At 46.0% G+C, this 21784-nt stretch overlaps 1 protein-coding gene across 14 annotated transcripts in view; it reads right to left on the reverse strand.

The window, feature by feature from the left end:
• The window catches only part of Unc79 (unc-79 homolog, NALCN channel complex subunit), a 234441-nt gene that overhangs the window by 18337 nt on the left and 194320 nt on the right, over nucleotides 1-21784 (reverse strand). For all 14 annotated transcript variants that reach the window (XR_005876171.1, XM_040742598.1, XM_013112205.3 and 11 more), the window contains 7 exons: nucleotides 17076-17180; nucleotides 11663-11740; nucleotides 7887-7976; nucleotides 5063-5238; nucleotides 4213-4399; nucleotides 2148-2345; nucleotides 449-526 (listed from right to left, as the gene is read on the reverse strand). Coding sequence is in view for 13 of the 14 variants with exons in the window: in XM_040742598.1 (XP_040598532.1) it covers nucleotides 449-526; nucleotides 2148-2345; nucleotides 4213-4399; nucleotides 5063-5238; nucleotides 7887-7976; nucleotides 11663-11740; nucleotides 17076-17180 (912 nt within the window). In the remaining variant the exon portion in view is untranslated. The remainder of the gene's footprint in view (nucleotides 1-448; nucleotides 527-2147; nucleotides 2346-4212; nucleotides 4400-5062; nucleotides 5239-7886; nucleotides 7977-11662; nucleotides 11741-17075; nucleotides 17181-21784) is intronic.

A 21784-nucleotide genomic window follows, 5' to 3' on the forward strand; every position in this document is an offset into this window, starting at 1 on the left:
CATACTCTGCTGTTTCTGAAAGATGATGAATGCTTGAATTATCTTCTTGTACACTTACACTTAAAGTAATAACACACAAGACTAAACTATGTCAGAGAGAGCGGCTGGTGACAGGTCAAACAATTGCACAGTCATTTCTTTAGTTTTCTAGGTGGCTTTTGCATTGTCATAGAGCTGCTTTCAAAGCAATGTTCCCCATCTATTTGACGCCTGTGTTATGCACGGCCACGCTCTGCCATGGAAGAATGCATCACAGTGGTATAGGGAATACAGACATGGCGAAGTAGCCACACGGTAAGATGTTGCAGAAGCCGTATCCTCCAGCCCCAACTCTACGAGTTTAAACTGAACCTAGTCTTTCCCCCTCTTTATACCGCACATGCAAAACAAATCCATATTTATTTCTAGCAGTACAAAAAGATCTATAAGAATCAGAAGTTTCTCCTACCTTGACAAAAATGGTTGAATTGCATTCTTGCAATGCCTCCATTAAACTAATCACATGGAGACACACCATTTCTACCATCTGAAACAACAAACATCATAGTCAGTCCTACTCACAGTGAATGAGAAACCTGTAAACTCATCAGCAGCCACAGAGGACTGGTACCCTGCACCCAGAAGGTCTCCCGGCCTAACAGCTGGGGACCACAGAGTGGCTTCCACTCACTTCTGAAACCTTACACCAGAAGCAGACTTTCCGAAGAGCCCAAAGAGCCCGAGGCTGCTGCTGTTGGAGCTCAGGGATGGCTCTCACTGATTTGCCGGGCGTGGTGGGTCCCATCGGAGAACGCAAGGCTTCACTGCCTCCAGGGCCAGTCTCTTTCTCCATCTTGATCCTTTTTCCACTCAGGGAGGTCTCGTGGTTCAATGCACTACAGATCTTCCTCTCAGATCTTATCCCCATGGCAAAGGTAGCCACACTCACACCAGATCAAACAAAATTGTGCCCCTCCTTGAAAATCCTTAGGGATGGATTTTAAATCCCAGGGAGGTTTTAGAATGCTTTACCAAGTTGAATAAACTTCCCACAAAAAGAGAATAAATTAAAATTCACATATAACATTATATGTAAGAAACACTTTGGAGACATGCTCACTTGTAACATTTGAATGTCAAGAGGGATTTGGAGGAGAGCACTGACACCAAAATGCTGACACTGGATGAAAATGCTAATCTCTAGCATAACATGTAAAGCTCCAGTTTTGGTGTCTCCAAAATAATATAATATCTGATCCCTGAGTTCTGTATTGGTCACAGAACTGTGACCCAATAAATGTGATTATCTCCTTAGAACCAGGAACGGTTTTTGAACCCTAACACGATCATAAATTTCCTTAACTGAACCAAACATCCTTCTTTCATAAATAAAATTATAATACCTTCTTCCCCAGAGATGCAAATGCTTCAATAAAGAAAATATAGAATCCTCCTTCCTTACAAAATGTTAGCAGAAAATATTTCTCAGTTAAGACACCATGCCCAAATACCTCTGTGGCCAGGGGGATGGCGTGGGGTCCTGGGAATGCTGGAATGTACTTCTGGGTGTTACCGATGAGCATTGCATCCATGGAGCCCTTGTAACCAAGACACTGGCTCCTGCCCCTTCAGCTGAGAATCCTTCAAACACCAACTGAACCCTGGGGTCTCTCACAAATAGCTCCCACACACCTCCAGCGGGCTCCAGAAGGACCATCCGAGGTTGTTTAATAAAATGGGTACAGCTAAGCATTTGCCAGATGTTTCCAGTATAATATATAGCAGCCCCTCTCGGCTGTGAGCCTCGGGTAAAATGATCTCCTGTTGTTAGTCTGCTCTCAGACTATGCCAGAAAGATTACCCAGTGGTGGAAGTTTACACACTGTGTTGGAATCCAAACCTGACGAGGCCTTTTCTCCTAATTGTCTGTCTTTACACCATTTTAAAGGTAGAAATCTCATACAGGATTCATTTAGCGCTAGGTAGAAAAGACAAAACTTGTCTGCTTTGTATTTGGTTGTTTTCTTTTAACATTCATGACCTTCGATGTGACATTTTGATATAGTGGCATGGCTAAATAAAGTCACTTGGCCCACACTATGTTGCACACTTATTTGTGAGTTTCACTTTGCGTTTGCTTTAGCTCAGAGGGCTCTTCACGAACTCACCACTTTGTTGTGGGCCATCAGCTGAAGGATGCTGGGTGTCACCCTACTCCAAAACTCCAGAGCTGTTAGTATTGCTGTGAAGCTGAATTCGTTCTGATTTTGCACGTTTGTCGCCACGGCGCTTTGTTCGCAGTACACGGTCCAGAGCTGAGCAAAGATGAAAGCGTGGAACAGGGAGCACATGTGCAGCACACAGGTCTGGAAAGGAAGAGGACTCGTGTTGCTCTGTGCTCACGGCAGACGGCCTTGCTGGGGAGCACAGAAGATGCACAGAGAATGATCCCAGCCCCGGACTCCTGGTTCTGTGCCTTGAGTGGGCTCTTCTCTGCCAGTGCAAGTGTGCTCGGAGAAAAGCCTCTTTTGCAGGAGAACACGCCTGAATTTGCAGTGCAAATCTACCCACTGCCTTGTCCTTTTATGAGACTGACATTTCCATCCCTAAGCTGGGTCAGGAAAACAGTGGCTCTATTTTGCTATGTTAGCATGTTCCCACATCTACAAAATAGGGATAAGTAAGCCCATTGAAGGGTTTGGGCGAGGAGTAAATGAGAGGCAGGCAAGACCCCCTGCCCTGCACTAAGAATCTCATGGCGCAGAGCAGTGTCGACTGAATGCCTGTCAGTGGTGAGCACACATGCCGCAGTTGCTACAGCATGGGGGCTTTCCAAGACCACCTCCATGTTCTCAGCCCACCCTGCTATCTGCTTCCAGATGAAGAACTGAGCTGAGGAAGGGCTAAGTAACTTTTTCCAGTTCACCAAGGCTGTGAGGAGCAGAGGGAGCCCTGACTGACACGTTAAGCCAGAGTGTGTTATTGGCATGGGCATGACAATGTCAAGGAACCTAGCCTCAGACCCATGGAAAAAAGGCAAAGCCTCCCGCCACGTGGTGAGGCCCAGAGGGATGACAAAGCATTCTTCTGCTCCGTGTGCAGATGTTGACAGTGTATGCGCAAAACGTCCACCATATCTCCCTGTTCCCAGATGTTTACAGCCTGAAGACTACTCTCCTTACAGAGACTGCTCCTATGAGATAAGTTAAACCGGCCTCCTCGTCCAGCTGTAGACCACAAACCTGCCTTCGTATTTATCCGTACGTAACCACCACACCGCTTCATTCAGCTGTCTGTAATAACCCCGCCCCTCTGTTCAACTTTATATAATAAAACACACTGCAGTTTTGGCTTCTTTGTCTGATAGTCCTGTCTGCCCGATCCCAGCTTTTCTGTGTAGCTGTCTTTTCTTAATTCCCCCACTATCCCATCAGGTCAAGTCCTTGGAGCCACGAAAGGCTGGGGCTCAAAGGGACAAGTACCACCCTTAAGGATCAAACACAAGTCTGGGTGGAGACAGCTCCTTTTGCAAGAATCATGTGGGTCAATTGGGTAGACATGTTTATCTTCTCACAGAGCTTGCCATGGCTTAAGTCTCAGCATCTCTTAAACACACTGGGCTCTCCTAGAGCTTGCCTAAGCTCTGGGACCGGCCCTTAGCTCTGGGTAGCTGACTTGGGGTGTCATGGCTTAGGTCTGCCTGGGATTTCTTACATTCCCTCAAGGCCGCCATCTGTCTGCGGATTGCAAACTCCCTCTGTGTGGGTGATTCCAGTGTGCTGCTCTGAGTGCACGCTAGCGCTAGCCCTATTTCCATGCTGCGTATTCATGTGTCCTAAAGGGTTTGAATTGAAAGGTAGTACACAATGGGGCACACATCCTGACACCCCCCCTTCATCCTTGTTTCTGAAAACTGAACACAGAATGTTTATTGTATTTGTAGCCTGTTATTTCTCTATATTGTCTTGAGACAAAAATGCCTAGGAAACCAACTCTTTCTTGCCTCTAAAATGTATCTCCATAAAAGCAAGGCAGAAAACAATTTAGGGGGAGAAAAGACAGCCTGGGAATTTAAACAACTTTAAGTAAGGCATTAGCACAGAGTTACTTTCCCAACAGCCACAGGAGGGTGAGCCTAAATGCCTTTACTTCTCAGAAGAAACTAATTGGCTGATAAGGGTCTCCATTAGCAATTCCAATGCACTTGGTCTGAATCTTGCAGAAATCACTTACCTTTGATTGCTCTGGAAATCCAATTAGGATAACAATAAGGTGGTCTGCAATGTGCGAACCTGCATCCAGAGGTATGGGAAGGCAGGGGGAGGAGGCATTAGGACAGACCGCATTGTGTGTGAGGGACCCCAGGAGCAGCCAGGACAGCAGCCGGATGTGGGAGACACACTCGATGAATTCCTTAGGTCTGTCAGGACAGAAAGGACGAGTTAAGCAAGGGTGGCTTTACGTTTTCTCTTCCCTTCAAAGCCAGTGAATATTTAGTGGAAGAAGGGATTAAGGTGTGGTCTCCCGGGCAAGTGCATAAAACGAAATGCCACGGCAAGTGTCTTAGCTATTTGTCTTACTTTCTGCTCCAATCCTGGATCTTCCCTTCAGGAAGGAGCAGCTTTGGTGGGGCAAGGTTCCACATCCTTCAGCCAGTCTGGCTGTCCCTCTTTCCAGACCCTTTTCTTTCTTCTCATCAGAAAGCTTTCCCCTGGCATCCTGGGGTGGGGGAGGGGCAGACGGAGCTCCTGCTTTTGCTCGCTACTCCTATAAATCTTCAACACAGCCATGAGCTCCAGCTAAGTCTCTGGGATTCAGGAGCAGTCTGCTCATTTGCCCCTCCCCCATATTAAATTTACTTTGTGTATGTGGGTGTTTTGCCTCCATGTGTGTCTGTGCACCATGTATGTGCAGGACCCACAAAAGCCAGAAGAGGGTGTCAGCTCTCCTGGGACAGGAGTTGCAGACAGCTGTCACGCGTGTGCTGGGAATCAAAGCCAGGTCCTGTGGAAAAGCAGCCAGTGCTCTTAATCATGGAGCTGTCTCTCCAGTGCTCTCCCTTTAAAAACAAGAAGTGCCTCACCCTTGCTGCATCGCAGAGGGAGGATGGTAGAGCCAAGGCAGATAGCGGACCACAGCTTTGTTATCTCTGTGGTTGCCCCGGGAGATTTCCATAGCTGCAATCTGAGCCAATCCAACTTTGAGATGGCCACCGAAGGTGTCCTCGTGCAGAGGCTGGGAGCACGTCTTCATGTGACTCTGTAAAATCAAATGGCACCTGGAAGGTCAGGTTGTTCTCAACCCCACCCAATAGCACTCTGGGCAAACAACTTGCTTAACTTCTTAAATGGTTTCCCACTGATCTTAGGTTAAGAGCTGGGGGTTGGGAGTGCGGCAGGACAGGGCCAAAGGGACCAACCTGTGGCTTATAATTGTCCAGGCCTCTGCATTATTCCCCATCCTCCATTCTGGGCTCCATTGTGCTGGCTCTGCTGCCCGACTCCTGTTCCTCTAACTGAAATATTGCCTTTCTTTGCTGAATTGTTCAAATTTAGCTCAAGTATCACTTTCCTTCGACTGCCTTCCCTGAGCCTCCCAGCCAGGTCCATGCCACTGTCTACTGCTTCTTTATAGCAATTGTGAAAACCACAGCTTTATTTCAGCTTATGCAAAATATTCAGAAACCCTGGCCGAGGACAGCTAGTGTGTCTGTATCTTGTGTTTGCCCACCAGTGTAATCCTGATGCCTATAATAGTGTTAAATATAATTCAGACACTGAGTACATATTTGCTAAATTAATTTTGAAGGTTTCTTTTGCTCAGGGACTTGAGACATAGGTTCTAGTAGCCGATGACCATGGATAAGCCAGTTGGCACTTAAGGAAGCAGTGTTGGAATCCAGCTGCTGCTCTGACCACAGTTCCCTACAGCTGTTCTCTTCTATAGACACGGTCACCTACGAGACATTGTCCAGAGCCCCAGATAACAGACTTCCCAGTGCCAGGAGCCTTCATCTGGGAATAGAGACTACAACAAAGGGGGCATTGGCGGTCACCCCACCCCCTCCTTCCCTGCCTCCTGCCTGTGAATCAGAGACCCTGGTTGCATGCTCCTGCTGTGACAGACCCTCCATCCTCAGAGAGGAACCCCACTTGGGCGATGTGGGCTCTGAATACCCTCTTCAGGGGCCCTAAGGAGTTTCTATTAGATTCCTTGCTTCCCAGGAGTCCGTCTGACCACCCCTCTTGAAAGCTCCCGTACCAAACCTTGTAGCTACTTGAGGGTTTTTATCTGCTCTCTAATATGAATTAACGGTCAAAGGGTTGGATTGTATAAACTTTTCAACTATCGCTGATGCTTGTGAATATTTTTTCAGAAGTTTCTGTAAAACAAGCTCAAAATGTTGTGACAGTTTTTGTTACCTCTTCTTTTTGTACCAAAGCCATTTAGGTTCCTGTAACTAGAGTCAGTGACTGGTGACAGATTATGACTAAAGGACAGGGCGCTCACTCCCAAATGCCTGGGTTTCGGCAGGTGCTTTCTGCCCCCTTGTCTCTGCTGTTCTCCCCGTGACTGTAACAAGAAACGCCCTGGCTGCCTGAGCAGAATGCAGACGGTGCCTAGTGAGGAAGCCCTGCGCTCAGCTGGTGGTCTCCTGATTGTCACAAGGTCAATCAAGCAGTGCCACTCTCTGGACCACGCTCAGCTAATCATCTGCCCGTGTCCACAGCCCTCCTCAGTTCTGTCAGACTAGAGAGGCACCTGCATCAGTCGTCCATCCACAACCACACCCCTCCCCCGCCACACCACACCCCTTACCTCACCTCACCACACCCCGCCACACCCTCACCCCGCCACACCCTCACCCCACCTCACCTCACCCTCACCCCACCACACCCCTTACCACCTCACCACACCCCACCCCACCACACCCCGCCACACCCTCACCACACCTCACCACACCTCACCCCACCCCACCACACCCTCACCACACCTCACCACACCTCACCTCACCACACCCCTCACCACACCCTCACCCCACCACACCCCTCCCGCACCACACCCCTCACCCCACCATACCCCTCACCCCACCACACCCCTTACCTCACTATACCCCACCACACCCTCACCCCACCACACCCCTCCCCCACCACACCCCTCCCCGCCACACCCCTTACCCCACCACACCCTCCCCCACCACACCCTCACCCCACCACACCCCTCCCCCGCCACACCCCTTACCCCACCACCACAACCCCGAACAAACAATAAACTCAACAAATGCACTGAGGCTTTGCTCATATGTAAATTGAATTTTGTTCTGTCCCCTTCGTTATTTTCTTAAAGAGACAGCTTCAAAGTGGATACAAACAATAGCTGGCTTGAGCTCCTGTAATGGACCACAGTCTTCCTGTGTTGTTTTGTATCCATCTTGAGCACATTAGACAAGGGAGGAGCCTGCGGGCTCCCTTGGCAGAGGAGGAAACAGAACTGTAGGTATCACAGTAGCTCTGGCTGTGTAGAAGGGGAATCCACCAGGGCTCATAGCAGCCTGGGGTTCAACCCTGACATCGCCGTTCCGGAGGAGTGTAACCTTGACATCAGGTCTACATGGCTCAAGCCTCAGTTTCTACGTTTTTAATGGGACTTGTGTTGAATATGGACACTGTCAGAATGGAGTAAGTATTTTAAAAACTGCACGAAAAGCTGCTGCCCTGGGACCCTCCTTTTTTTTATTTTGCAGAACTACTGGACCCCAATTCTTCAAACTCCCCAAGAAACGGGCTCATTCCACAGTGCTGCAGCTGCTTCTGTAAGGAGCAACAAATTCCCTGGTGGGTCTACATCATTCTCGGGAAACTCTGAGTTTTAAACCCTGAGGGGAGAGCAGGCGGACGCCAGCTTACCTTGAGCTTGGTTAGGGTGTGCATGTCTGCCATGAAGTCCAGGACTTCACTGACGTACTGCCGAATGCACTCCATCGCTGCCGTCCCACACTGAAACACAGGGACACGGCTCAGCCACAGCTCCTCACTGGCACCGCAATGTCGCTCTAAAGCTGCGTCATCCTCTGTCTCTCCCCTACTGCTACCTTCAGTACTAAACCGGTTTATAAGTTTATGGTAGAGACCAAAGAAACCAGAAGGCCCAAAACAAATGAAATTAGTGACTGTTCCCACCAGGAATTGAAGTGATGCTTGCTTGCTTTAAAACTGGTATAAACACAAGAGTCGGCCTAACTGATGCTACTAGAGCCTCCAGGGAAGTCTTGGGTGCACAGGATGAGATGTGCACCATCAAGATTAACACTAATATACTCATTTTTTTACCTGCACTGTACACATATCCTATCCTGTTTGCAGAGTCAAAAGTTCTTTTCAAATCAAGTCACGGTCTGACTTCATGTGATGCACAGTCAGTGTCTTATTAAATAGACATTTGCATTCATTTTGAGTTCTTTCTAGGCTAGCCCGCTAGAAGAAAGAAGTGAGACGGACTTCAAGTGTGTTTGGTCAGTTTCAAAAGGAACGAAAAAGCACGCTGTGCGGCGGGTTATGGCCTGGCTGGGACCTGGTCTCTGGGTTCAGAGCGAAGCAGAGGAAAGTGGATGGACAGGCTTGCTGCATCAAAGCTGTGCCTGCGAGAGAACCCACATGGCAGGGAACCAATGCGGATCAAAGGCAGGCAGTCTTTGAAGCCCCATGAATACCCTGCTAAAGGCCTCTCTGGGCTTCCTTTAGGGAAATCTGGAACATTACAGACTTAGCTAGCTCACCCAGAGACTTGCATTTCCCCATATTCATGTAAATCTGCACAGCGCTGAACTGTATCACCTCCCCTCTTCTAGAATGTTCCGCTTGTCAATTCCTCTGACAGGATAACAAATAATAAAATAAGGTCAGCGGCCAGTCTGTCAGTGTTTTCAAACGTTTCACATGTTGTAAGGTTTTCTCCTTTTAATTTAAATCCAGTGAAGGAATTATAAAAGGGTATTATGCCTCGGCTTTGCAATATGAATCCTTCAATGCAAAAACAGGATTCCCCCACCCTCGATTTATTCCTCACTCTGACCTTTCATGTATCATGCAAATAGGAGTGGAGACTCTGCTCTTGAATTTCTTGAAAGGGATTTGTTTCTTTCATAGGCGATATTTTATACCAGTTCAACTAGGCAAATGTCACTGAAAAGAATCACTAGGAACATTATTCAATATTTACCATTGCACAGTTAGTCCGTTCCAGTGCCAGGCAGCAACTATATCCAGCCTTAAAATCCACCTGAGGCTTGGAAAAATATTGGGGAGCCATCTATACTTTAAAAGCACAAGTTGGTAATTTCCAAGCCCCCTTTCCTTTGTAAAACTTTAGATGCATCACCAGAAAAAGATAGACCAAGGGGCCATACTCTGTTTCAGAGGGATCTGTCTTGATCTGACAGGAAACTAGTAACAAAGGATCCTCACTAACCTCAAGCTTGTGAGCTGAAATTAGCCACACCCAGATCTTCTAAGTCCATCTGGTTTAAGGGCCGTATTTCTTATATTTTAAAAACAGCACGAGTTCATTGTAGAAAGGTGAAAAATGCGAAGTATCAGGAGGAACAATTTAAAAGCCCATCATCCTAGACCCTGCTTGTTTCTTCTGAGAAAGCCACTGCTCACATTTCCTTTCCAACACTCTGCTGAGGGCACCTAACACACTCGGAACTGTTGGAAGACTGACATGGCCTTAGCTCCATAGTCCTTCAGCTAAACGCATCACAAGCATTTCCTGATGCAGTAATGTTCTCTGAAGTCTTTGCTTGATATCCACATAGAAGTCTACCTTCTGGGCGGACCTAACTTCAAGTAAACAGTTGGGCATTCCCCTGGTTTCATGTTTTTGTTATTTGTAAATGATACCTCAAAAGTTCCACTAGGTTATAACATATCTAGGGCCCTTTGGTTTTCTCAGACACATTTCTAGAAGTTAAACTGTCCCCAAGGTTGGCTTCACCCCCGCCAGGAGCTTGTCAGAACATCACTTGCCCTTTCCCGCCAGTGAGTTTAGTAATCAAGAACCTGCTCAGGAGGGCAGAACGGGAGGCATTTGCCAATGGGGACAAGGCTCCAACACAGTGCCACTGGGTGACAATAGTGCCCACCGCCAGCAATGCCGGCGCATTTTAAGACTTTGCACTGAGAGCGGCTCTTGTGTAAATTGGGATTCTAACAGTGAGGTCCTGTAGAGACGATGCACACGCACATGCTGTGGTGAGGGCTCCAAATCCATCGGTTTCATACATCACAGATGTACCGCCTCCTGCATGTCAATCAAACCTTAAGGTTCTATTTTTTAAGAGAAAGATTAAACTTCTGCTTATTAACCATTTTACTTTTGTATTTTAGATATTTTATATTTTATTATTACTGTACTTGAATTTGCTTACGTATCATTCATTGGTGGCAGGTGAAAGTAACAGATGCCTTTTGGGGCTGGACAGTTGACTCAGTGGTTAAGAGCACATGCTGTTGCCAAGGACCCGGGTTCCATTCCCAGCACCCACATAGAGTCTCACCACCTCCTTGGAGACTAAGCATGCATGTGATACTTAGCTATACGTGCAGACAAACCATGTGCACAAAATAGTAAAAATAAATCTTTAAAAAAGGTGTCTTTTGAATGGCCTCATTTGTGTCACTGGAAAGGGCTCTGGAGGGTCCTGTAACTATTACTTTGTTGTCACTGTTGCTAGATCTGCCTTCTTTTCATTGGTTCTGTCAAACCTTTTGCAGAGCAGGGGTACGTTTTTTTCTCAAGCACAGAGGTAGCAAGTATAATCCTCTAAGGAGTCAATCCACACAGGCAGAGAGTGTGCGGAGCTGCCACCTGCCCAGATTCACTCTTCCTCATCAGCGCATGACTGGACAGCATTCCCACCCTCTCCTGTACCCCTGTCCTTGTGTAAGGCAGGCAGAAGTGACAGGGAGTCTAGACTGGCCAGGAAAGCCGCCCATGTTTGGACTTGCTTCTGTTTCCCTGACCTTACCAGTTGATCATAGAGGAGCCTACCTCTGAGGTAGTTGCCATCCCCTGACTAGTCGGGATGCCCATGCAAACTTCATGGGAAAAAAAAAACCATATTTCTGTGTGCTGAGCTACTATGAAATGAAACTTGATCCCACCCCTTCTCATATTATACTGGCAACTGTCAAAAGTCCCTTAAAAATGATGCAACAGTTCTCCCCCACCATGAACATCTATCATAAAGAGTTTGAAGTATGGACTCAGTTTTAAGAATAAAGATGTTAGCTGCATCTCAGTTACCAAAGCAGCATACTGAAACAAAACACCCATAGATTATGTTTGTTAATATTATTCTGCTGCTGCTGTTTCTGGGGGGCATTGTATGGAGCCCCCTCTGATCTGTCACTTGCTATATGAGCCACCATGTCTGGCATTAATAAACAACATTTACTCTGCACAATGTTTAACGTGTAGTATCTCAGTCAGTTCTCAGTATACATGAGACCCTGTTGCATCTCATTCCAGGGGTGACAGAAAAGCGGGGAGCCACTTTACCCCAAAGTCACCACTAGTAAATGCCAAGTCTCAAACTCAGGCCCCAGTCTTAAGGCCTACATTCCTAAACACTGTTCATTGAAATAGGAAAGCACAGACCAGAAACTCGGCCAGGACTTACCCCAGGCACGGAGGCTATCATCTGCTTGCTCAGGATGGTGGACTCAGCTAGTTTGGTCCCAGCATCCGCACAAATAAACTAATAAAAAAAATTGTAAGGTGAATTATTTTTGAGTACTTGGGCAGTCATCACTAACTTATAGTCTTGCTCACAGGATTTAAATTCATTCTTATTTTATTATGCACCCCCCCAAATACCAGATTTACTAATCATGATGGTACATTCCTATCAGTTTATAAACAGCATGAATATGTGTATGCTAATTTTAGGCAGAAACCCAGGATTGAGTAAAGGGAGAAAGCGTGGGGGTGGGGAGCTCTTAGAGCTCTAAAAGCGCCCAGTCTATCCTGTAGTGTCTGACAGCTGTTGGCACACACTCCTGAACTTTCATGACATGCATCATGACAGCACAATTCAGAGTGAAAACAGAAAAACAATGGGTGTCGGAGTGAGCGCCCTGTTTCTTCCCCTCCAAGGACCGACCCTCAGTGTCCATCTTCCTCTCTCCACCTCATCCATACTCTCTCCCTCGTGCTGGGTGCCCGAGTCCTGCCCTGAGCACCCACAGGGCTTTCTACACACTGGATCTAAGCGGCCATCACCTCAGACTGCAGTGACTTGTCACTTGCTTCTCAATCTGCTGGGAGCTCTCCACAAGCACAAACCTGACCTGACCCTCTCAGGAACAATTACCCTGCTGTCCCAGAGAAGTCCAGGAAGGTTTATGAACCAATCAATCAATTATGATTTACAATCATGATGAGGATGGACTTGTCAGATTATAATTTAATTCATTTTCATTATAGACCTTGACAGGTGTTTTCTACTTAATCTAACATTTGGCTATTTATGTTTTTTTGGGGGGGGGAGTGGGAGTTAAAGGAAGCCCAGAGATTGCTGAGTAATTAACTTCTGTTTGATTTCTCTTCTTGGCCTCTGGCCAGCTATCCTAGCAACTTTGGAATCTGTTGTTTGCTGCATTCAGAGGCTCCGAGGAGGTTTTGACCAAAAGCCTCTCCTTCCACCCATTGGGAAGGTGTGAGGAACCTGCTGGCTCAAGACAAGCTACATCCGGTTAAGCCTGAAGAAGAAACAGCAGTCAGGGTCAAACAGGAAAGCTCGGGGAGGCCTGCTGAGAATGTGTGGGACAATGGAATGGAAACCAACATTTGGGCAAACTACTCAGGGGTCCAAATCTGAGCCTGTTGATTGGCAGCAGGTTTTAGTTAAGAAGGCGGGGCTCTAAGTCAATGACCTTCTCAGCCTAAGGGCTCACTGACACTGTAGTTCGAGCCTGGGAGGTGCAGCCATTCATGAAAGGAACTTAACTTTCATACCAAGCAGGGGGCGGGGTGGGGGGGGGACACGACTGAGTAGGGGGGGCAAGGCGGTGAAGAGCTGTGCTGAGGGTTCATGACAGGAGTGCACGAGGAGCCTGGTATTGCTTCATTTGCTACCTATCGTGTTCATTTCTAGTGCTGCATACAGAAAAGTCCTGAGTCAGGTTTGAACACCTGAAAGCCTTTAACTTTTGCCAAAACCTGTACACAAAAAGACACAGTGACATGTGATAGCTTGCTTAGGGTAACATCTAACAGAATAGCAGAGTGTAGAAGTAAGTACTCCCAACCCAACTCCTGGCAGATGCTGCGTGTTTTCCCAAAAGATGACTTTTTCAAAGTCTGCAACCTGAGACGGATAAGCTACAGTTAAGTCCTAAACTTGTCAGAACACTGGCATTAACGTCCATCCTTTCAATAAAAAGGGACCATGGCAAAGAAGCCACGGGAAGATGGAGCCAAGCCAAACGTGTGACATAAAGGGTGTTTGGAGTGGCCTCTCAGGACAACAGAAAGTCCCAGCCCTCAAAATGCCCTTGTATGGCCTAGTGGCCACCGAGCAAGGAAGGGTAACACAGAAGCACAAATGTGACCACTGGGACCTGCTTTTAGATACCTGCCACAGAGCGGGCTCAGATTCAAAACTGCCATGACTCATACAAGTCAAAATAAAAAGGCGACTTAGCCGCAAAGGGGGTGAAAGTGTACAGTCCTCTAAAAACCCAGGCACCATTACCAGTGTGCTTCAGTCCAGGGTATTTTTACAGAACATGAACAACTAACGGACTCAGCCAATCTGTTATTTTATTACAGCTGCCAACCACAAACTGGCAAAGCCCTCCCGTGACTGTCTGGAACTGTGCAAAGCTCTAGATACAACTAAAATCAGGGGAACCAATGCAAAAACTCTATACTTTCATGTAACAAGAATGAATGGAGCCGGGCGGTGGTGGCGCACGCCTTTAATCCCAGCACTCGGGAGGCAGAGGCAGGCAGATCTCTGTGCGTTTGAGGCCAGGCTGGACCGACAGCCTCCAAAACAATACAGAGAAACCCTGTCTCGTAAACCCCCCCAAAAAAAGAATGAATGGAAAAAGAGACCACGAATTTGAAAGAGAGCAAGGAGGGGTGTATGAGAGACTTTGGAGGGAAAGGGAAGGGAGAAATGATGTAGTTATATTAATCTCAAAAATGAAAGTCCAAAAACAAAACCAAGAGAATTCTATGCTTTCAGAAAGGAACACACCACTGAAATGTGCACCCCTCCATAAGAACAAAAGGACACAAAGAAGAGCGCCATTAATTATGCATCATTACTAAATTCATCGTTACCAAAAGGATACCCAAAATAGTATGTCTATGTCTCCTCCCTCCCATAGGGAAGGTTATTAGTAACTTAGCTAGCATTAACAACTCGCTTGGCGGTATGAACTAAAAACAGCAGCCATACCTTCGTTCTCAGCCCCCAGCTGACCTATTTTTAAAAGAGAAGCTTTTACCGACATGATCCCACAGCACTTGGATGTGCAGGTTTCCCACGGCGTGGGAGGAGTGCATGCAGATTAACAGAGCATCTACTCTCTACCCAGCTAGGACTTGAAGTTAGTCTTTCCAGTGACTTTTAATAAGTTATTGTTCTACCATGGAAACTTTCCTTTAATCCTCAAATATAAGGACCTATCTTTCACGCATCAAACATCCACAATATGGGGGGAGAGGGTGTCCCAGGATGCCACCAGCAAGGAAGAATTTTTCTAAGAATTGTGGGATATACCAGCACTGTGACTGCTTTGGAAGCAGGCAAGTGTTCACTGTTGGGTAGGGGTGTTTTGGAATATTTATTTAACTATGCAAAGATATGCTGCATTTGTTTATGTTCCAGAATATTTGTTTAACTATGTAAAGATGTGTTGCACTTGTTTAATTATGTAAAGATGTGCTGCTGTTTTACCTTGCTTGCCTAAGGCACCTGATTGGTCAAATAAAAAAGCTAACTAGACAATAGCAAGGAAGGAGGTATATATGGGATTTCTGGGCAGGGAGAGTAAGCAGGAATTTAGAATGGGGAGGGGGAGAAAAAGATAACCCAGGGAGATGCCAGTGGCCAGACAGACAGACACAGAGGAAGCAGTAAAATAGAACATACAGAATGAAAAAGGGGTTAAAAGTCCAGAGGCAAAACACAGATGAAAAGAAACAGATTAAGCTAAAGTAGCTAGTGGGACAAGCCTAAGCTAAGGCCTAACATTCACAATTAATGAGTCTCCATGTCTTCATTTGGGAGCTGGTTGGCAACCCAAAGGACAGCCCAACTACACAGGGGTCTCTGATATTGCCATCTAACAGGAACACAATTAAGGTATGTCCTACCTGTGGGAAGAATGTAACTGTTGCATTTGGACAAAGTTATCCACCTAGTCCTACCTCATCTGGGGTAGGACCCCAGGGTGGTGACGAAAGCTACATTGGCTTTAAGCTACACCTTACTTTGATTTGTCTCACTAATAACTAGAATGATTTATTCTAACTGTATAGATGAGTTACTTCAAGATGCCATGATGTTTAATTTTTTGCCAGAGAAAAATGAAATATTATTTACAAAGCTATTCCTCCAGGGCAGGATATCAGAGTTTCCTAAACACCTCTTCAACCTGAATAATTTCTAAACTTAATGACTCAATGTATATATATATAGTTTATTATTTTGAGAGGCTAGCCTCTAACTCCTCAGTGCTTCTTGCCTCAGCCTCCCAAGTACTTGATTTAAAAAAAAACTAAAAATGCCGTATTTATAATGGCAGACAACCATTCAAAAGCCACATTTAGCCTTCTTTCTTGTTAGCACAAATTTGTTTTTGTTATTTATCCACCAAACAGTGATGCGGTAATCACTGTTTTCACGGTTGCCTTAAGCACTGGGTAATTGAACCTGCCAGTGTTCTTTTGCTGTCTTGTGATAAGCGCTTATTAGGGTTGACTCATGTACTTCATAGAAAGTAGTCCGCCATGGTCACAGTGTGAGGTGACAGACCCCAAGAAGATCAGCCACACAGATATGCTGTGCTCAAGACTGGGGGAAACAGAGGGACATTGTCTAGTGCCATGGAGAGAACCCAGGGTCTTCAGGCTTGTTTCCTGCCTGCATTGTTTGAAATCATTCAGTCTCTGGCTACCTGACATACGAAGCAGACACTTGTCCTTGGTGACCAGGGTATAAGGACCAGTCACCAGTAAGTTTTTCCCTGATTACACACTATACAGGAGGGAATAAGGACTCTCCTTACATCTGTCTCTTTCCTGACACTAGTCACAGCCTATCTTGGAGGTTTAAATGGACCTGCCTATGATGCTGCTAAGGACAATAGATACAGAGGGCTTTGGCCTCTCCTATGTAGCTCAGTATCCAAAAACATAAGTATTGTCATTAATTCTCCAGTGCTTGCCTTCAAACACTCTGCCTCAATGGACTCAAAGGAGCCAATTCTCATCTTCCAGGGACTCAGCACTTCCTGCCAGTTGACTGTGTCTGGTCTGGCCCATCTTCACGAATAGAGAAGATTCTAGGGCTTGAACATGCTGATCAGACCACACAGAAGCTTCAGCCTGCAACCTCAGTCTTGGTTTCCTTAGTCCCATCTCTACACTGTTGAGAAAACTGCCTGCCAACTGATGAATTACCAATTTCTTTTCCTGTGTGCTGTGTGTACGTGTGTGTGTGTGTGTGTGTGTGTGTGCGCGCGCGCGTGTGTGTGCGTGTGTCTCGGATCTCCTTGAGCTGTACCGAGCCAGATATGGGTGCTATTGGAAGAGCAAACCACTGAGCATCTCTCCAGCCCTGAGTAACAACTTTCTTGATGACAAAATATTGTTTTATTCTATATTTTTATCATTCTCAAAACTAGGTCCACAGGTGGATAAAAGGATGACTCCTCTTCTGTCTTTTTTAGCCAATAGAAGTGCCAAGCGCACAGGAATAGTAGAGCACCCATCCTCGAGCACACACCCCAGGCCGCCAGCCTCTGCCCAACACACGCCGCATGGTGAGAAGCTCTGCAGATGCAGCACGGGGCTACCTGGACAAGAAGCAGGAGGTTCGTGTCTGGCAAAGGAGACTTGAGCTTCAGGGCCTGGAGAAGTTCCAGAACAACACTACGAGACAAGTAGAATTTATCCCGTTCCTAAATAAAACAAAACAGAAGGGGCCGGTCATTTCCAAACTCAATTCACATGATCTACACCAAACGAGCTTCAATCATTTACAGGTTGGGAGTTCAAAACGGGGTGTAAAGTGCAATCGAGCTGCTTTTCATAAATAAAACTGCGAGAAGGACATTTCTGTGTGTGGAATGAGTCTGCTGCTGCAACAAGGACACGTCACAGAATGGATGAGACGCCTCTTAAACATCAAAACCACAGGATTGCTTCTGAGTCACGGGAACTGCGCAATCAAACAAAACTAAGCGTATGATTTTCACTACAAAAGGGTACAGAGAGAAGCAGGCACAGCTGTCCGAAAGCTCCCTGTTTTCTCCCAAACACTTCTTTTGTGGCATGGATGGCTTCAACAGTACAGAAAAGCAGAGAGAATGGGACACTTGATGTATGCACCTCCCCCTTTCAGCGTTTCCTCCACTCCTGGAAGTCCTCTCTACCCAGAATCTGTTGCTTATTTTGCGTTTTCATATTTTGACCACACATGCACACATCTCTATCATAACATACATTTTTTGTCCTCAGTACTGTACATATCTTTTCTTCAACTTTGAATTATTTATGTTGTTTAATTAGCCCCTGATATACTTAACTCGCCATTTTGAGTCACAATCTACTTATATTATATTGTATACCTGCACCGCAATTCACCGATGTCAACTGTACATTAGATGTATCTTCTTTATTATCAAACACAACACACTGTAGGAGAGCGCATCGTGCGCAAGCGTACAGTTCAGTGAATTAAAATGGGCTTAGCTCTCAGGCAGTGAGCCCTTGGGACAGGGAAGCATTGGCAAACATCTCAGGAGCTCTGGGGAGGTCTGTATTCATTGTCACCCACTGCAACTGTCTGTAGAGCTGGTTACTGCTCCCTGTGTGTTGAAGGCTTTCTCTTCAAAGCTACACGTAGAGACAATGAGTTTCCAGAACTGCTACCTTCCTTCATGGAGTCTTCTGTTCAGCTTTCCCAGGTGCAGGTAGCCCACACTGGCTGACCACGGCTAACTTAGTACACAGAAAGTCTTGTGGATTTAACCTCGGAGCCAACACTGTGCTGGGTCCGAGTTTACTCTGAGCTTTCTTAGTCTGTGGTCCTAGACAGAGGTATAAGCCTGGAGGATGTGGGGTCCAGGTCTCCAGTCTGATGTTCGCCTCTCTACCCTCAGCTTCTGAAACTGCAGCTCAACTTCTCAGTCACATTGTGCACACGGATCAACATTCCAGGGGGAAAATGACCTTCAGGGTCAAGCTCACCCCTTGCAGCACTCAGGGCTGGGGTCACCACCCCACAGCATTCAGGACTAGGCTCACCACCTTCCAGTAATGAGCTCCTCTGGCTCCTGGCCTCATAATGTCTGTATATTTGGCTAACATATTGACACTTCCAAGAAGCTTAAAAGAAAATAGCCTGTTTATTTAAAAAACTTTCCATTTTAAAAAGTGTGTGTGTGTGTGTGTGTGTGTGTGTGTGTGTGTGTGTGTACTTGCAGGGCTTGGTGACTTCCTTTCACCACGTGGGTCCTGTCAAGTTCAAGTGTGTGACAGGTGCCTCTGCCCTATTACGACACCATTTCACAGGCCCTAAAACAAAGCCTTCCAAACGTTAAGTGGAAGTCTAGTTTCAAATGACTCTGCTCACAACTTTTTAAACTGCACATCTAGGGTCATGGAACTCAATGTAATTCTGGAAATGGGGTGGGGAAGGACACTGGCAACAAACAGTAAGGGGGTTCTTGAGCAAATCTTAACGTTACATGTGTGATGACTCCCAGGTGTTTCTTCCTGTGTTGTATCATGTGACTCTGCTGCAGCCTCTGTTCTGAACACACACACACACACACACATCACCACCACACCACACACACACATAACCCATACCCCCCACATACACACCACACATACCCCCCCACACACATCATACACACATACCACACCACACACACATACACACACACCACACCACACACACCCCATACACCACACACACGTTACACATACACACACACCACACACAAACATACACCATACACATCACGCACACACACCACTCATGCACACCACACATACACATACACACTACGCACACATACCACATACATCACACACATTGCACTTACACATATCACACACATCACACACACCCACACACCATACCACACACACCCATACACCACACACACAACACACACTACACACACACACACACACAACACCACACACACCACACACATTGCACATACACATATCACACACACACCACACACACACACACACACCACACACACTCTCTCTCTCTGTACTGTGCATACTGGACTGCACAGCCTGAAACAAGTGTGCCTGTGGCATGTTACTGTTGTGTCTCTGCTGTACATACGAAGGCTCTGCTTTGACAGAAACACATGGTTTAGCTGTGGAAAAGAAAGATGTTAAGAAAGATTGTCCCACTGCAATTCCTAAGGATGTGCGTACCAAGTGACCATACCTCTGAATCACAGAGTGAGAATGTTTGATTTTAAAGTTGCTGTTTCAGCTGCTGAATTACATTTCATTTTTAAAATACTGCATAAATTTTATTTAGCTTGGGATTAGAAAAGAATTTCCAACAGTTTGAAATGGTCTTGAACATACTTCCGTAATTTTTGTGCTACATATTTATGCAAAGCATGGCTTTCAGACTTGATGGGAATAAAATAAAAATACCAAACAACTCTGAAGAACATTGAAGATAATCTATGTCCCGTAGTATCAAATATTCTGGCAAGATTTGAATCTGTATATAAAAATAAACAAACAGATCTATCTCATTAATAAGAATTTTTTAAATAAAGATTTTTTTGATGTGTTGTGCATGTATCTGTGTGTGGGTATGTGCCTATGAGTGCAGGTGCCTGCAGTGGCCAGAAGAGGGAGTTGAATTCCCTGGTACTGGATTTATAAGTAGCTGTAAACCACCCAACATGGGCTCTGGGAACTAACTTGAGTCCTCTGCAGGGGCAAGTATGCATTCTTACCACTGAGCCATCTTTCCATCCCCAAAACTTTCTTTTACCTGTGATAAATGGTAAAAGCATATGTACACCAAATAATTGTTCTTTAAAAATGTATCCACTATTTATTAGTTGTATATGTTTAGTTGTATACCTATTTACAGTTCTGCAGATCCTAGCTGGCTCACTAGCCTCTCCTTTTAACGCACTGATTTGTACTGTTCATCAGAAGTTTATCACGTGTGAAGGGCACTCGTCTGTCATCTCCTTCCTCTGCTGCCCTTGTCTGAGTGGAGTCCAGAGTCTGCTGCCCTCGTGGAATGTGTGGGCAGTGCTCAGTGCTCCCCATTTCTGTTCTATTAGTGTTCGGGTACAGATCAGTCTGTTTCTAAATAGAGTGGACATCGGCACTAGCGTTGCCATGGCATCCATTCCAGAGGGGCTTTCAACCTTTGACTCTGCGTTTTCATCATTTAAGTATAATCAACTTTTTCCTATCCCTTTCCCCCTAGTTGTTATACATTATGCTTCTCTAGAAAACTATCCCTATTGTATGAGAATTCAAGGTACTGGCTCAAAGTTGACTGCCTTTACCCTAACATGTCTGCCATCATGTTTCTCTTTGCCAGTACTCTTTATCTGCTCTGAACATGTCTGCCATCATGTTTCTCTATCTGCTCTGTTTATCTGCTTTTCTTGATGCCATCTTGGTCACCTCCTTCCCTAAACTCCCTACTCTATCTTGTAATGAAGTTGGCCTGTTCAGTTCTTTCTTTCTAGTGAAGTACTTGAGACAGGGTCTGGGGACATGCTCAGTTGGTAAGCTGCTTGCTGTGTAGTATGAGGACCTGAGATCACATCCCCAACATGCATGAAAAAAAAACAATAATAACAATGATGATGATGATAAAAAGCCAAGCATGGCAATGGGTGCTTCTAAAACCAGTGCTGGGGAGGCAATGACAGGTAGATTTCTAACTTGATGGCTAGCCTAGATAATCAGTGATCTTAGGTTCACTGAGAGACCCTGTTTCAAAAAACAAAGTGGTGAGCCAGAGAAAGACACCTCTGTCAACTTTCGGCCTCCATATGCACCCTTTGTAAGCTTATAGTATAGAGCCCTATCTCACAGTTTTCATATTCTTGGGAGAAATAGTATCACCATTTATTGACTCTGCTAATCCAGGCCCTGGTAGGTTGTTTTTACTTGGGGAGAGTGGAGCTTAGATTGCTTATGCTCATCAGGGTTTTAGCCTCCGAAATCATGCAGGGGCTGAGCTGCGCGCTCATCTCTCTAGACGTGCCTGGGCTTCTGAGCTTCTACAGACGCCAAAGCTGAGCACCTGTTGTGGTGCAGCATCCGAGTCATGTGACTTCTGCTTGCAAATACTGTTGTTCTTCACAAAATTTGTTAAGACCTGGAAGCCAGATGCTGGGGTGAAACCCCGCTAGCTCAGAGAAAGCACCCAACTCACCTTCCTCCTCTGCCATCTTCCCCACCTCAAACAAGACTCCTCAAGTTCAAAGTCCCTCACTTCTACTTCTGCGCCTCTGTCTATCTGTCCTCCGGACTCCCTCTT

The sequence above is a fragment of the Mesocricetus auratus genome, unplaced genomic scaffold, assembly GCF_017639785.1.
Source record: "Mesocricetus auratus isolate SY011 unplaced genomic scaffold, BCM_Maur_2.0 Super-Scaffold_15014, whole genome shotgun sequence".
Taxonomy (NCBI): domain Eukaryota; kingdom Metazoa; phylum Chordata; class Mammalia; order Rodentia; family Cricetidae; genus Mesocricetus; species Mesocricetus auratus.